This window comes from Pteropus vampyrus, unplaced genomic scaffold (assembly GCF_000151845.1).
Source record: "Pteropus vampyrus isolate Shadow unplaced genomic scaffold, Pvam_2.0 Scaffold49, whole genome shotgun sequence".
In the NCBI taxonomy this organism is placed as follows: Eukaryota; Metazoa; Chordata; class Mammalia; order Chiroptera; family Pteropodidae; genus Pteropus; species Pteropus vampyrus.
This window is the reverse complement of record NW_011888830.1, coordinates 3,074,349-3,090,420: the sequence shown is the minus strand read 5'-3', so window position 1 is coordinate 3,090,420 and position 16,072 is coordinate 3,074,349. Positions and strand designations below refer to the sequence as shown.

At 49.4% G+C, this 16,072-nt stretch overlaps 1 protein-coding gene across 3 annotated transcripts in view; it reads left to right on the top strand.

Annotated features, from left to right (window-relative positions):
- Positions 1–16,072, top strand: part of CELF2 (CUGBP Elav-like family member 2) — a 512,960-nt gene that overhangs the window by 434,852 nt on the left and 62,036 nt on the right. For 2 of the 3 annotated variants that reach the window (XM_023530355.1, XM_023530354.1), the window contains 2 exons: positions 1,413–1,461; positions 8,073–8,207. Coding sequence is in view for 1 of the 3 variants with exons in the window: in XM_011359641.2 (XP_011357943.1) it covers positions 1,413–1,461; positions 8,073–8,218; positions 9,046–9,099 (249 nt within the window). In the remaining 2 variants the exon portion in view is untranslated. Of the gene's footprint in view, positions 1–1,412; positions 1,462–8,072; positions 8,219–9,045; positions 9,100–16,072 lie in introns of all 3 variants that reach the window. The other variant, XM_011359641.2, reaches the window with a different exon arrangement.

The following is a 16,072-nucleotide window of genomic DNA, read 5'->3' as shown; positions in this document are numbered from 1 at the left end:
CCTCGCCTAGAGCCGGGGCACAGTGGGTGCTTCATACATGTTTGCTTCATGAGTGGACAAGGTCAAAGACTCAGTCCGTCTCCTGGAGACATTTTTTTTTTTTTTTTTTTTTGGTCAAGAGGCCATATCAGGAGTCTCCACAGTCGATCTTGCTGCTTAGGCATACCTTGCAGGCTTTTGAGAAAAGTCCGGTCTACTTACCCCTAAACATTCCATCCTCCTTCTAGACTCTCATCTGCAAATCGAATAGATTAACGAAGGCAGCGGGAATACGAGTAGACCCCACACCTCAGGGCCTATGTTCTATGCATAAGAGCATCTTGCCTTTGAGAATAAACAGAGCAGCTCTGAATTATTTAGCCTCTCCTCCCCTGACAGTACTCCCTCTTCTCTCTTCCTCTTGTGTTTTGAAGACCCTGGCAGGCTTTAGCTGCACATGGTCCCGACAATAATTTCCCATCATTTAAGTACCAGAGCCAAGTACCATTCCCGTTTCATGTAAATTAGATAAAACCCAGAGCTGTGGCTTGCAGGCGATGCAGGTCCACTGGGGAAATTAAAGGTTCAACGAGAACGGGGCCCATTATGATAAAAGCATTTGCACAGCCAGTGATTCCATCTACCCTGTGGCTCTGATGCTCCTCGGAGTGGGATGAAATATGAAGCGAGAGGACCTCGGAAAGTCGTTTGAGGAATTTATTTCCATTGGAAATGGTGGCAGCGTTCTGTGCTCGGCGTCAAGTCTGCAGAGGGCCGGGGAGCGCCCGGACGGGCCGCGGTTCCGTATCCGGACGCCGCTGTGTGTGCGCGGTTCTTTCGACTCCGACAGACATGCCGAGTGAACATGACCGTGAGGCCCTCGCCTCCCTCGCCCCCTCCCTGCCTGCATTCCGACAGCGGCCCCGCCTTCCCGGCCCGCACTTTGTGTTCGGTAAACGTGGCATCGTGGCACCTAAGTGATGAAGCGCTTCCCATGCCCTTTCTCACTTAGTTCCCGCAGCCCCACCGCGTGGGTATTTTCCCCCCATCTGGTAGATGAGGAGACTGAAGCTCAGCGAGGTTAAGACCCTTACCCAAGGTCGCGTAGCTACAATGAGCGGCAGGACCAGAATGACCTCTGAGATGCCGGCAGCAACCACGCTGAGTGGCAGAACCAGGTTTCAAACTCAAGTGTGAGGGCAGAGCCCAAGCTTTAGAAACACTGTGTCCCAGAGCCCTGTGACTTAAGGGGGCTCTTGTTCCTGATCGTAAAACAGGCTTGCATTTTGCTGTGGTCCCTTTCACCTGGGAGAGGGCTTATTATCGTGAGTCTTTTTAACAATGTCAGTTGTCAAGTTTAATAGCGTGGGATTTCTGAGACTGTTTCGAAGGTTGTTCAATCTGCCTTTTCTTTCTCACTTTTGTATTTTTAGATGCATCATCCCATTCAGATGAAACCTGCAGATAGTGAAAAGTCAAACGGTAGGTGGTAACCGACTGTCTCATTTAATGTCTGTTTCTTTACGTCGGGAAGTCAGCTGGGGGTGTGGTGTGGCGGGGGGAGGGTGGTGACCACAGCCCCGGTGGCTTTTTCTCTTGGAAAGGCAGAGAGAACTCCGGGAAACTCACCCCGTGGCTAGCACGCTCCTGCCTCGTCTACTTCTGCTGTAAGATCTGTGACGATGCTACCCGAAATGGTTTTTCCTGTCCCTCAGTGGGGGGCTCTGTGTGGGGACCCTGTGGCCCTTGGCTCTTGGTTGATCTGCTCCCACAGAGCGGCACGGGCCACCTGATGGGGAGGAATGGTCTTACACCATGCAGCGAAGAGCGGGAAAGGGTGGCCCACTAAGAACTAGGCTGTCGCCCGTTCGCTCCTTCCCGTGGGGCACTGTCTCGCTGTGCTCTTCTCTAAGTGGTACCGATGCATTCGTGTCCACCTTCATTCAGAATTCAGCCTGCCGATTAAATAAATGCACACTCAGTGCAAAAATATGCATTTGATGAGGTCCGGGGAATAATTGAGATTTGACTCTCCACCATACGAGAGGGTCGATAGCCACATCTCTCTCTAAGTTTTTGCTTCCATTTTTACCCACCTCTTGCCCCTGTTTTGTTTCGGAGTGTCCTGAGATGGTTGTTAAAGGACTCTCCCACCTTCTCCCACCCCAGAGCTTCCCCCGTCCCACCAGACTGACATGACCACGGTTTCCTGCCCCAGGCAGCTCTGCACCTCATTAATTAGTAATCAGGGCAGAAGCCAGGCTCTGAGAGAGCTGCATCTCCGCACATGTAAATGACGAGCGGGCTTGAAATCTCTCCACGAGATATTTCTTTGCTAATTGCGGTGCATCCTATTTTCTGGCTTCTCAGGCTAAGAGGTTTTGAAGAGCAGTCCATGCCGTACCGTGGGCTGCTAGCACCCGACCTGCGTGTCGGGGACAGACGTTAGTGCTTTGCTCCCCGGCCACCAGCTTCTCATCAGCCACACACCTCTCTGGGAGTGACTTCCCTATTCCCTCCACTGCTTTATCACAGACATAGCATTCAGCGCCGGAAGGTCTAAAATCTGCCACTGCTTTGTTGCGGGACCTCGGTCAAGTCACTTCGTTCCTTTACGCGACAGTTATTCATTGATTACTCACTGCGTGGCAGGCGTGTTGCTGGCTGGGGCTGCAGGAATGAATCTTAGAAAGAAAAAAAGACTGCAAAAGGCACTGGCCTGACTTCATGGAACTTACATTCAGTCTGCCGATCTCATCGTACCTACTAGTCACAGAAAAACTGACCTTTCACGTTCTCATTCATAAAACAATGGCGGTGACTGCCTCCCACAGGTCGCCCTTTTTTGTGTGTTAAGACTTGTACGGGATGTTTGTGACAGTGCTTTGTAAGGGGTAGAGCGCGTCTATACGACGTCGATCCCTGTGCCATCCGCATCTTCTCCTGGCCTTATAGGGTTCTGCACGGAGCATGTCTGCCGTGCTGAAGGCCACGCGTTTGCTCTGGGCGCACATGGTTACGGTCCGCTCTGCTCCTGGGAGGGAGGAACCGCGTATTCTTAGGACGGATCCTGTCACCGAAGGTCATCTGGGAGCTTCTGGCCACCGAGACATGCTGACTGTCCTTTGGCTCCATAACTGTCTAAACTGTCAGGACAGGGGCCACAGAAAGTGAAAGTCGGTGGAAAAGAATTTATCTTATTTCTGAACCGTAGGTCATAGTCGTAAAGATATGACCAGTTAGAGAACTGAGTTGGAAGCGTTTTGCCCTGAAACATCTAAATAGTTGAACCATGGAGAGATTTCTCTTTTTTTTTTTTTTTTTTTTTTTTTTTTTTTTGCATAGGCATGAACCCCACCTTAGAGAACCATTTATATAGGACAGCTGCCGGAGCTCTCGGAATGGTCCATGCCCTTGCTGTCCAGTGTCTGCCCTGGATGCTGTGGGCAATGTTCACTGCGGGTCTAGAACCACAGCAACAGAACTAAACTGCCGTCAGCGCACCCCGCTGTGCCTGACGGGGTGCTGGCCTGCTGAGATGGGACAGCACCCCACAATGCCACTTTTCACAGGGGAGCGTGGGGTGGCAGTTAAAACTATGTCGAGGAACCTGGGCTTGACCCCTGACCCTGCACTTGTTCACTGTGTCCTTGGTCACATCTCGTAACCTCACCAGGCCTCCTCGTCTTGTAAGAGGGGACTGCGGGGCTCTGGCGTTTGACCTCGTCCTTTAGCTGTTGCTGAGGAGTGCACAGGTCAGCGTGGCTGAGCATAGCACCGGGCACATGGTGAATATTCCCCGTGCGCAGGCATTGGTGTGCTTCCAGCCCACCGAAGCGGGCACTGCCGGCCTTGGGCTGTCTGCAACCCAGCGTAGACCTGTGCGCACGAAGAGCCCCAAACCTTCTCGCTGGGCCACTTCTTCCTTTGCTTTGTGGATCCATCTTGATTTCCTGTTTAAAAAAAAAAAAAAAAAAGCGAAAAAGCATAAATGGGCTGAAAACTGTTGTTAAAGTGCTCTTCTTGATGGGGGTGCCAGTGGGACCTCATCCTGCTGAGCCATGAAGTGTTCAAGGTTCTCCTTGGACCTGTTGGCAGAATCAGGAGAAATGCATAATTTTCGAAAGCAAGTGATAAAAGTGGCACGCCTTTTCTGGTTTCACATGGCAGTGTCGACAGGTCAGCATAGCTCCCAGAGCTCAGAGATCACACAGGTTTCCTTGGCTCGGATGCTCAGAATAGCTCCTGCGGGTGTGAAAGGAGCGTAGGGAGGGCCCTAATTGCTCTTTTATGGAGTTTGCTGACATTTATGGATAGCACAAAGGGCTCCTCACAGCTAGACAGTGACTGACTTCATTATCACTGCGTTCAGATGTCTAAAACTTTGTATTTGCTGAGCAAGAAAGGGCTGCTCATCACAGATTAATTAGTGATGGACAGATGAATTCCAGAAGTGCAGTCAGTCTCTCCAGCTTTGTCCGTCTGGAGATGGTGACAAAGGGCACCTCCGTGGTGAGCCCAGAGATGTTGGTCTGTTCTTCGATCTGCCTTACGCATCAGTAGTTCATAGAACAAGCTTCCGACTCTCTGGCTTCTTGTGGTCCACCCTTTTAATCGCCTCTGATTTTAGCTGCAGCCTCTAGCACATTTTCGCAGACTCACTCATGTTGCTCCGGCCTTCCTGCTTCTGCTGTGCCAGGTGTCCAAAAAAAAAAAAAACAAAACAAAACAAATCCACTGCATTTGCAAAAGAATGCTGGGGCCTGTAAGAACAACACGCAGAATCAATACCTACATTTCAAAAGAATCCAACTTTTTTGTTATTCTTCCGTTATACAGAGTCGAGCGATGGTGTAGAGAGGGCATTGGAGGAGTGGATTTCAGGACTCAGCATACGCTAGCACAAACGTAGTTCCTCTCTGTAATGCCATGTATTATTGGAGGGCCTCCTTTCCAGCTTTTAAGCCTTCATCGATATGCAGGAAAGAGGTACCAGCTGCACGAGGTTGGAAACTGAAGCCAGTTGCTGGGTTAGAAGTTGGTCCAGCCGTGCGTGATAAGGAAGCATAGAGGCTGCCTCTGGTTCCTGGGTGCTTGGGCGTCTCAGTGCCTGTGGCCGGTGTTCACTCTTAGGCCATTGTCCTGGTTAAGAGGATTGCTTTTGACTCTGTAGACAGAGCATAAATCCATCCTGCTTTAAACCCTCCAACCTCACCACTCATCAGAAGTCCTTAAAGCCTCAAATCCAGAAAAGCCATTCAAGCCCCATCTCTTAGGACCTCCGAAACCCCCAGTGTCCAGGTGTCAAGTTCAGAGCTTGCAGGAGTCAAGGTAACGAAATATTGTCGGGGAGGGTGAAGACCTGCCAGGCTCCCGTACACACAGGAATCACAGGGTGTTCCCAATCCAGTCACTTTCTGAGTGACTAGAAGACGGAGAAACAATTTTGAAATTCAAAGTGGAGAGACTCACAGATTCGCAGGCAGTAATTAAATGCCATATGTTAGCACTAACACATTGGGAAGTTGTTAATTAATTCAGGCCGCCCCAAATCCAGGTGTGACTTTGACAGGTTATATACCAAGGTGTTAGCACAGACTTGCAGTTTGAGATCTTTGAAAACTGAAGTTTCTATTCCCCAAACTTAGAATATTAACCCTTTCTTATTTAAACCATGGGATGAGACCTTGAAATGGTCGCTGGTCTGGAGAACCTTCCAGTTCTGCTGCTGCTGTTGATGGCAGTAACCCCACCTGTACAACACTTTGTATACAAAAGCATTTCCCCGCCCTCATTCATTGATTATTCTAAAGAAAAGTAGACTTTTTCCTAAGAGGGCAGGGACCTTTTAATTCTTTTTTTAATTCCCCTAAGTCACTTAGGCAAATACTATGAACGTGGTAGGTTTATTGAAGCAATCACCATTCTTGTAGATTTTTTTTAAAAAAATGAGTGAGATACTGCCGAGAATACTTAAGAAAAGCCCACCAAGAAATTTATCAAACATTGGTGAAAAAGTTCAGTGAATTCAAGATAATTATATTTACTTAAAATGTTGACAAAGCTGCTTGGGGTTCCTTAGCATAAGAATCCCAAGAAGAAATTGTATGAATAAATAAATTTTTACTGGAAAATCAGGAAAACTTCAGGGAGAAGAAAGCTGGATATGTGTAGTTATCCCCATTCTACCATTAAAGCAAACAGCCCAAGCTGTTAAAACCATAGATCAACCTTGACTAGCAAAAGGCGGCAAACATCCAGCTGCTTTGACCCATGCACACGTGCACACATATGTGCGTGCACATACACACACACACACACAGGAATTAGCATTTCTAATAGCATATAGATGGTATAGGTTTCAATTTTTTGTTGTTGTTGTTAACACTTGTTATTGAAAAAAGTCAAGAATTATCGTCCATCTCCCTGGCTGTCTGAGTTTACCCTTCATGACGATGAAGTTAGAATTTCCTAAATGATTTCCATTCTCTTAATACTCATCTTAGTAAAAAAAAAAAAAAATACTTTTTAGCTCAGGAGCTGCCCGTTTCATTTAGTATCATATCCCCCTAAAGCTCAAAACCTACAAATCATTTTAGCTAAATACCACAATTATAGGTTTACTACTAAAACCAAAGGCCGACCAGGAATGTATCATTTGCGTTTGTCTAGAACTAAATCCAGATTCTTCAGGATCAGAATAAACAGACTATAAATTTATTTTTACTCTCGTAAAGCTGTCGTCCGTGGCTTCCTCAGCCTGGAGCCCCAGAGATGAGCGGGGAGAAGGGGCGTACGAACCACCGCTAGAAACGGTCCCCTCCCTCCCGCCCCATGAGTCAGCTCCAGCCCCCTCCGGTTCCAGAGATGCCGCATGCTCTCCCGTGGAAAGGGCTCTGGCGTGGCCGTGGCCGTGGCCGTGGCCATGGCCATCCGGGCGTGGGCATCACTGACACCATGAGGAAGGAAGCCCCTTGCCCAGGCATCTCGTGTCTCCAGCGCTGCCCTTGACCTTCTGCCCCCTCACTGGCTCCCGGGGGTGATCATTGGTAGTTCACTTACTCTGAAAGGAGAAAAAAGAACTTAAGTTTAGATTCCGCATCTATGTAAGGAAGTCCGGTCCTCCGTGGCTCCCTCCAGAAATCAGAGGCAGTGACGTCCTTTCGACACTGCCCTGAGCTTCGCTATAATCGCGCCGTTGGGGCCAAACGTAAGCCGGTCATCCTGGGCCCATGCATGTCGATTTTGAGGGGAATCTCCAGGTCCTCTGAGGTTAAACCTTCCCGTCTTTACCCCCATCACTTTCCAAGGTTAGGATTTGCATGTTGTCATGACACCCAAAGTTCCTTTCTTTGGGTTCGTCAAGAGCCCTGCCTCCGAGCAGGTAGACTGTTCTTGCTCATCGCGTTTTCGGTACGCGTTCCACCCTGAGCACGGGGCCTCCTGCCCGCCAGGATTCTCGAGCAGCCACAGCCCCGTTCTCGTCCCTGGGGTCACCTTCCTCTTCCGCTGTACCGTGCAGGCCACATGTGCGGCCGCACTCAGGGCGGCAGAGCCCACGCTGAGGACGGGGTCATCCACGGCCTCCGCCGGCACTCGTCCGGACGGGTGGGGACGAAAGCATCTGAAATCGGGAGGGAGGGATGTTTTCTTCCTCCCGCTGCTTCCGTTTCTGTTGTTCTCCCTCTCCCGGCCTCTTGGTAAAAGAGCATCTACCAGAAAGAAATCCGTGTCCTAAACTAGCTCGGGAATGGTGGTGGTTGAGCAGGTACACAGAACTTGAACCTTCTAGTCAATACATTACTGTTCGTTTCAAAGCAGGGTGCGGGGGAGGAGGGGCGGACGTCATGATGTTTTGTGTCCTGCGAAGAGACGAGGAAGACCTTTTGTGAGGAAGAGCAAGCTCACAGCGAGGTGCAGTGTCCCGGGAGGGGGAGGGGGAAAGAGTCAGCCCCGGGACACCACCCCCCTGCCCCCCGCCGCCCCCCGCTTAGTCCCACGCGACCGGCACCCAGTTCAGTGCGGCCGCGAAGCGTCGATTCCAAGGGAAGGCACGACAGCGGCCTCCGCTCACGTGTTTTTTTTATTCCCAGCCGTGGAAGACAGAAAACTGTTCATAGGAATGGTCTCGAAGAAGTGTAACGAGAATGACGTCAGGGTGATGTTCTCTCCGTTCGGCCAGATAGAGGAGTGCCGGATCCTGCGGGGCCCCGACGGGCTGAGTCGAGGTGAGCGCGCTGTCCCGGGAGTGTCCTTCCTCGAGGGCTCCTTGGAACTGTGTGTCACAGGCGAGGTCCAGGTCGCCACCGCACGCAGCAAGGGGTTACGCAGGAGCGCGTCCCGCGTGGCGAAGGCAGCCGGGCCTGAACTCACCGTAGCCGAAACGATCACCTTTTATTTCTCCAGGCGGGAGGTCTCGGAGCCAGCTTATCAGCTCAGGGCGTCGCTGTCCGACGGGAAGCCGGCAGCCCGCCCTGCCGTCCTCGCATGCCGCTTCCCAGTCTCAGATCGAAGTAGATGTCGGGGGACGAGGGAGAGACGGGGAGGAGGAGAGAGAACATGTGTTGTTTTCATCTTAGCTTCTGGCTTTCTGTCTGTGGCTGAGCAGCGGGAAGGGTGGGGGCCTCGCCACGGCGAGAGGTGACGTGAGCAAGAGAAGCCGTCCGCGTTCCCAGTGGGGCAGGGACGGCCCCGGGCACTGGGCCTGTCTTGGGGTGCTGGGTTTTGTTTCAAAGGCCGGACTCCTGGAGTCCTGAGAGTAGGGAGTCTGCTTAGGGACAGAGAGGCGACTTCTATCTAGAAGGGGGACGTAGGCCTCTCTTTGACACCACGGCAAAGGCAAAGGCTCTGGCTCCGAGCATTGACGAAAACCAGTATTTTTGCAAGCGGCTACACGAAGTAGTTGGAAGTAACTGTCCTTTCCACGTTTGCCGTCCCCTGTGACCATGCCACACACCCCCTTCCTTAAACCACTCATGAGGGCTGTCACTGAGTGTTAACACTCATCGGACTGCAGCGTCCGCATCAGCGCAGGGAGGCCGAAGTGAGAGCGAGCATGTAAAACAGAGTTTTCAGCTCCGAGAAATCCGTGCTTTGGCAACACAGAATGGATCTCGCTCTGTTCAGGGAGTTAGCAGCGTGGGTCCCACCGGGCCAGCGAGGAGTGGCTTTTCACCCCCCAAGATAGTGCTGCCACCCCACGGCACACGCGCGGAGCCAAGATGGGGCCTTGAGCATCGAAGCGTGGCCTTCCCGTCCCCTGGTCTCACTTAAAGCCAGCCCCATGCCAGGAGGAGCATTTCTTCTTCCGACTGAGACATGACGCTTCCTGATGGCAGCTGCAGGCTAGCATCACAGGCCCGGAAAACAGAAGTGTTCCCCCACATCGCCCTCCAGTTCCCAAACGGGGGGAGCCTAGAGGAAAACTGAAGGGTGGCGGGGGCAAGCGTGTGAGGGGGTCTCTGAACAGCAGGCCCGATGCCACTACCGGCATCACCCCAAAACAGTCCATCGTGCTGGTGAGCCACACAGCCTCTGCCTCCTGCCCAGCCTCACCAAGCAGCAGGACACCCGGACTGCGTCCGCGTACCCCCTGTGCCATCCCAGCAAATTCGCACCCTGGGCTCACCGCGTTTGATCACGTGGTCCTTCTGCACTTACGATAGACGTAGGCCCCGAAGGCTGACAAGCCAGGGGAGAGACTGCCAGCGGGGGAGGCGGTGTGGCCACACACAGAATAAACTCTGCAGGGAACGGTGATATTTTTGCAGCCCCTTGTCTGCTGCCAGCTGCAGAATTAGAACCACCGTTCTCTCCTGCCGTCATTCTCAGTCGCTGGTCAGTGTTATCATTGCATTTTTTCGTTCGCCAAGGCACGTGGCGTGGAGGAAGTACAAAGGCGGCCCCCTGAACTACTCCTAGTGAACTTCATAGTGGCCTCACGATCCCCTCCCAGAACTTGTCCGGACATGACGCGTGCCTGCAGTCAGTTCATCTTCCTTCCTCTCCCCCTCGGTGTCCCCATTTGTAAATGGCAGCAGTCCTAGTATCTGCCCTGCATATCTCATAGGGCAGTGGTCTCCAACGTTTTTGGCACCAAGGACCGGTGCTCCTGTGAGAACCTAACACCTGAGGATCTGAGGCGGAGCCGAGGCAGTGATGCTGGCACTGGGGAGCGGCTGCACATACAGATCTTGAAGCTTCGCTCGCTCCTCCTCCGCTCACCTCCTGCTGTGCGGCCTGGTTCCTGACAGGCCACAGACCGGGACCGGTCCACGGCCCGGGGGCGGGGGACCCCTGCGTTAGAGCATCACTGGTTAGCGACGTGGAAGATTTTTTTGTGCAGGTGCATTATCCACATGGTTTAGCAGGGAGACCTTGACCCTGAGTCAGGAAGGCCTGACGCCTGCCCCTCCCTCTGCCCAGCTGGGCCCGTTCATGCAACACGCCTCCCTCACTATCCCCATCCATCCCGTGGGGACAGTAATGAATGGCACTGGTGCCCGCAGCGTCCAGAGCTCCTTGAGCAGACGTGCGTTATTTCCGCAGGTAAGGTTGCATAAGAAAGAGCTGGGCGCAGGACTTGACAGGGGAGTTTGGCCACTTGGATCAGCCCTGTGGTTGATTAGCCAGCACGAGACACAGAAACAGCCTGGCAGACCCTCATCAGAATTTCGTGCGAGCGCTGGCTCCACGTAAAGGGTAGGCTCTCCCTCCCGGCCCTCTTCTTCTTCTTTTTTTTTTAATGGAGGAGTAATTTCTGGTGAACTGATGAGAATTCCCTATGGCAGAAAAGAAAATACTCATTTGTAACCACTTGTTCTGACGTATAAAGACAGACAGTGGCGAGTCTCCGCTTAGCGGGACGCAGGGGCTCCTGGGCGTGGGGGCCGCTCCTGAATCAGTGCGTCTGTTCAGGGAACGAGTCCCTTCCATGCTGCTACTCTGCTTTCACTAAAGAATCGCAGTTTTACATCACATATCGATAACCGCCTCCCCTTGGCGGTGCCACAGAGAAAGGGCGCTCAGCACTTCTGGCCTCGGTGCCCGTCGCTGGCCCAGCTGTTTCAACACTAAGTGGCCGAGAATGAAGCGAAGTTAAGCTCGGCTGCTCTGGGAAACGCCTTCTGGTACTCAGCTGTGGCGTACGCTAGTCCATCAGAAGGTTTTAGATCAAACCGTTGGGTGATGGTGAGGAAGAGGCGCCATGAGAGGTTCACTTTTTTTTTTTTTTTTTTTTGCTTTTCCCAGTCCAGCTATAAGAATAGTGATGACAAAGGGGGCAGCCCGTGATTCCGGCTCCCCACGGGCGTCCGTGCCATTCTCTGCCACACCAGTGGTGGAAATTCCTCCCCAATAGGTGTTCACAGAGCGTTCTCCAAGCTCGTTGACTCGGTTTCCCCCACTGAACCTGACTCGTGAGCTGCCAGGACCCACAGCTTTGTTCCTGTCAAGCCCTGCTGTGCTCTCAGTTAGAATCGCTCTTTTTAACAAAAAAAAAATCGTGGTCTACCTCTTGGCAGGGAAGACCACTGACCAGCTAACTACTCACCAGCACCCGGTCTGTGCCATGTCCCAGAACGGACTGCGCCACACGCCCAGAAAGCTATCGTGACCACAGAGACAGCACTCACCCCCACCGGGCGCATCGAAGCCACCCAGCACACAGCAGGGTGTGTACGCCCACATCCAAAAAAGAGGGCAGCAGCCCATTCCGCCCTCTTGCCTGGCTTGGAAAACCTGGTTTGAGATGCTTTCGAGCACCCCCCTCACCCTCGGCTCCTTCTGCCATGGCAGATCAGCCCCTCAGGCCTGCCGCACGAGCCTTCGATGGGGAAGCAAACAGCCACGAGCCCACACGTGGCCAGTCCGGCGAGGTGTTTGCTCTCAAAACCAAAGCTTGAGGCTTCTGAGCCAGTGCGTTTATGACAGTGTTATCCTACCATGTCGATTTTCCTAAAATGCACATGTCCTCATTTACCCATAATCCCACAGTCAGCATGGACTGTTTGGGTACAGTTTACAGAGTTTTCTGCACCATGGCAACTGAATATCTATAATAACTCAAAGACAATGAAAAAATTTATTTCATTTTTCTTTCCCACAAACTGGAGTCACATCTTCACTGCCATTTAAGGTAGCTGTCTGCTTGTTTAAGAATATTCAAGCCTTGTTTATGATGTTCTAACATTCTCCTGCCAAAACCCTTGACAAATGAATTGGCAATATTTTTAGGGATGTTGGCAAGCACAAACTGGATTCAGCCATTAAATCCTCGTTTGTTTTTTGTTAATCTGGTCAGGATGTTAGGATAGGGCTTTTGACTCTTAAAACATGTACACAGTGGGGGACTCGGTCCGGATCACGAGACTTTAGACTTGCCCACGTGGATGGCACCTAAGCATTCAAACACGTAGAAACTTTAATCAGATGCCCCCTGGGTGATTAATCGCATCTTGTTGTCTTTGTCTGAATACAGTCTTTCAGTCTCATTTCCAGAATGAGATTTTGCCAACTGTTAAGTCCTAGTCTGCACTTAACCTCAGGCGCTATGAACGAATGATCGCTCCATGCCACTTTTAAACAGACATTGGGGATGGTGCGTGAGAGCGTCAGTTTTGATGCTTCAATATTATACCAGTAGCATATGTTTAATAACCCCTGCCACTGCTAAAAAAGATACAGGGAGGAAAATTGGCCGCCTCGCGATCTTTTTTCGGCTGGGTGGGAATTTATAAACAAGTTTTCCATAGATTGAAATCTCCTTCATGCTGCAGGAGTTATTTTAAATGATGCTTCCTTCAGTTGAAATACAGCAGGCTGCTGCGCCTCTTTCAAAGAAGTGGCAGAAGAGCGAGAGGCCCTGGCATTGCATGTGCTTTCGAAAGCGCCTGTGCTTCTGTGCAGGGCAAGGAGTCATCCACTTCTCTAAAACATCTCTTGCCGCCAAGAGAAGAGGTGGGACACCTGAGAGTTAAAATACCCTTTCAGTTGAAATGACAAGTGTAATAGATGTGTTCCAGAATCTTCTCTGTGACAGGGCTACGTGCTTTCCTTAGGTCCTGTCTGTAGGAGGAAATTACTTTGAGAAACCTTTCCCCAGTCAATCATTTATCCGTTTGAGCAGCAAGAAGGCAACCTTACCGAAATAAGAAGAATTCAACTCCTTTCCACTTCTGTTAGCAATCTCTGACATTCTGAAAGTGGAGGCAATAAATAATTGCAAGGTGTAAATTGCAGGTTGGCCGCATTTACAAATGGAAATTTTTTTTTTTTTTTTTTTTTTTTTTTTTTGCTATTATATATTTAGAAGTTTTAAGACAGTAATGTACAGGCTGTCTTAACTAATTCCCAGCTCCCCCGCCCCCCCCCCAAAAAAATGCAGCTTCATTATTTTGGCACCTGTGTCTTTTCTCCCCAGTCAACTTTCTTTTGCATTTTGGTCGATAGGCAGAGAACTGACCACTGACACAGCATATACAACAGTCTAGAAAAGCTGGGGCATGGACCGACCCTATAAGAGCAGAGCAGTTGTCCTGTCAAGACCCAGTGAACCCCATTGCACCCAGAAGCCCATTCTTAGAAGAAGATGAAGTGGGCAGTTATCATCTAAGTTATTCCTGTCCAATGGGAAGTTGTCTGGGTGGCTTGTAGAAGGAGCCGGCAGCCAGTCTCGGTGGTGAGATCTTAGCGAAACGCCATAGATTTGAGGCCTAATCCTAAAACCATCACAACCTTGTCAGCAGTGTTGAAAAGAAAATTGAAACTTAGCCATAACATAACCGTGACCTCCTGTTTGAGAGAAATTACAAAGGTTAACAAGCTACCAGTCCATGAACATTCGGTTCTGAAGTTGCTTAACTTCATCCTGGGCAGCATAGAGAGTGAAATTTTTCAGCGGACGCTCTCACTTTGTAAATGACACAGTAATTTTCTCTTTTAAGTAATCGAGCACAGCATACAGTGCAGAACTTGACAGAGCCCCTAAAGAGACAGCCTCGCCCTTCCTGCAGCACTGCCAATCGAGTAAAAAGGTTAAAAGAAGTCGTCAGATTTGTCAGATGGTTTTTTTTTTGTTTTTTGTTTTTTGTTTTTTTGGATGGGATGAGGATCATATAATTAGAAGCATCAGTCGGGCTTTAAGTGCAGGTTTCATAGATGAAAGGGCAACGAGTTGAGTTTATAGAGATATGATTTTATTGTTCTAGCGCTGATAACGTTTCTTCGGAGACCTGTTCATTACTATATTTCTCTCTCTCTCTGTTATTTACAAAATTTCTGCTGGTTCCAAAACTGGAGTAAATGCATAAACGGTGCCCGATTGATTTTTGCTGACATTTTATATGTTTTCTTATGCATTTAACCTCTGTTTGGAAACTGTCAGTTTGGCGCACGTTCCTGGACAATAAGAGCAAATGAAATGAACAAAACAATCTCTTTGGCTCTTAAAAGCAGAGTCAGTCCAGGCTTCGCATGGTTTCAGGTCACATTTCCGTTAGATTATTTGCTTTTGCCTCCACTATAGTCTCAAGATAAGGCACGGAAAAAAGGAAACGCTCAGTGTTATTTCCTCTGTTAATAATGTCAGCGATAATGACAATATTTTTTGAAGAGATACGACTGTGAAACGGATGGCGGATTTGGGACGCTCTCATTTTTAGAGATGAGTTATCAATATGGGAGCCAGTAGAGGGACTGTCATCTGTCTCACACCCTATTACACACATTATCCAGGTGCCTGAGAGAAGGGCGCCAAATTGCTTTTATCGATGACAAAAGCTGCAGCCAGTATAGGCACAGGCAGCATGTTGAAATAAAAGCGTCGCCAGCTGCTCTTACGTCAGAGAACTATGTGAAACGTCTCAGCATCCATAGCGAGCTGTACTTCAGGCTTCAGAAGGCCAGCGGTTTCCCTGGGAGGCGAACGTGAGCTGGATCTCCCATGCACCGAGAGCTTTTGTGTGTTAAAAATTACAGCATCGTGCAAAAAAGAAAAAAAAAAATGCATTGACTTGTTTTTATGACCGGATGTTGCTGTGCTTTGGGTTCAGAGGGCAGGCGCTGCCATCTGATTAAACACAGCACCGACTCGATAATCTCACCAGGTACACGGGCGGAGCGAAAAAAGGAAATATAGCTTGTGGCTCACAAATTGGTTTACATGAACCAAACAGTCGCTGGTTGTTTGGAAGTAGAACGCTCTATTTGGCTTGCTGGCAACGGGGGCTACCCTCTCGCGTTTTCGAGGCCAGAATTTCGCTTTCCTGCATTTCCTCTGGGATGACAACAGGCCTCTTAGTGTTTAGATCCGCTTCATTTGGGAATCTTTTCAGTAGTAATAATAATAATGCTTTGAGGAAATTGAGTGGAACATTAAATTGTTCTCTGAAACCTAAGTTCAAACTGGGCAAGGCTAAAGAAGCTGAAAATCAGTGTTCTTTTAAATAAGTCATCAGAGATCATAAGCGAAATCAGTCTGCGTGGCTTTAGCCAGGCTTTTAGTGTGCTGTGGTTTTATTATAAAATCAACCTGAATCTGCATTAATTTCACAGTCTTTTTCTCTAGGAAGCCCAAGGGTACATGATGAATAAAATGTAAATTCCAAAAGGCAGTGTTTTTATTAGTGAAAAAGGCAATGGGCCATGTAGTTGGAGCAGTGGCCTACTTGGTGGCCATCGTGATTCAAGGAGCAGTAAGAGGCACTGTACATTCTAGTTATTTCACAGAACAAGAAAAAAAATAGCCACGGAGAGTTCAACGGGTTTCACAGGAAACATTCAGAGAAATGTACATTGTCTTGTGAATGTTAGATTTTAGGTCAAATCTCTGATACGTATCAAAAGTCACAACTTTCAAAGGTCATGAAGATGCTATACAAATAAAAAATCCAATGCAAATTTTAGAATTTTGCTTTATATGCACTGTTAAATCTTCTCAGAGTAAAAGAACGTTTATTTTTGTTCATAGTTAAGTACTAGTTTGTACAGCATTTGGTATATTGGTTTGCATTTGAATGGCATCAATGTATATTTATACATATATATTTTTTTAACTACCCAGAAGAGATCAGATATATTTATTTGCTGACATTTT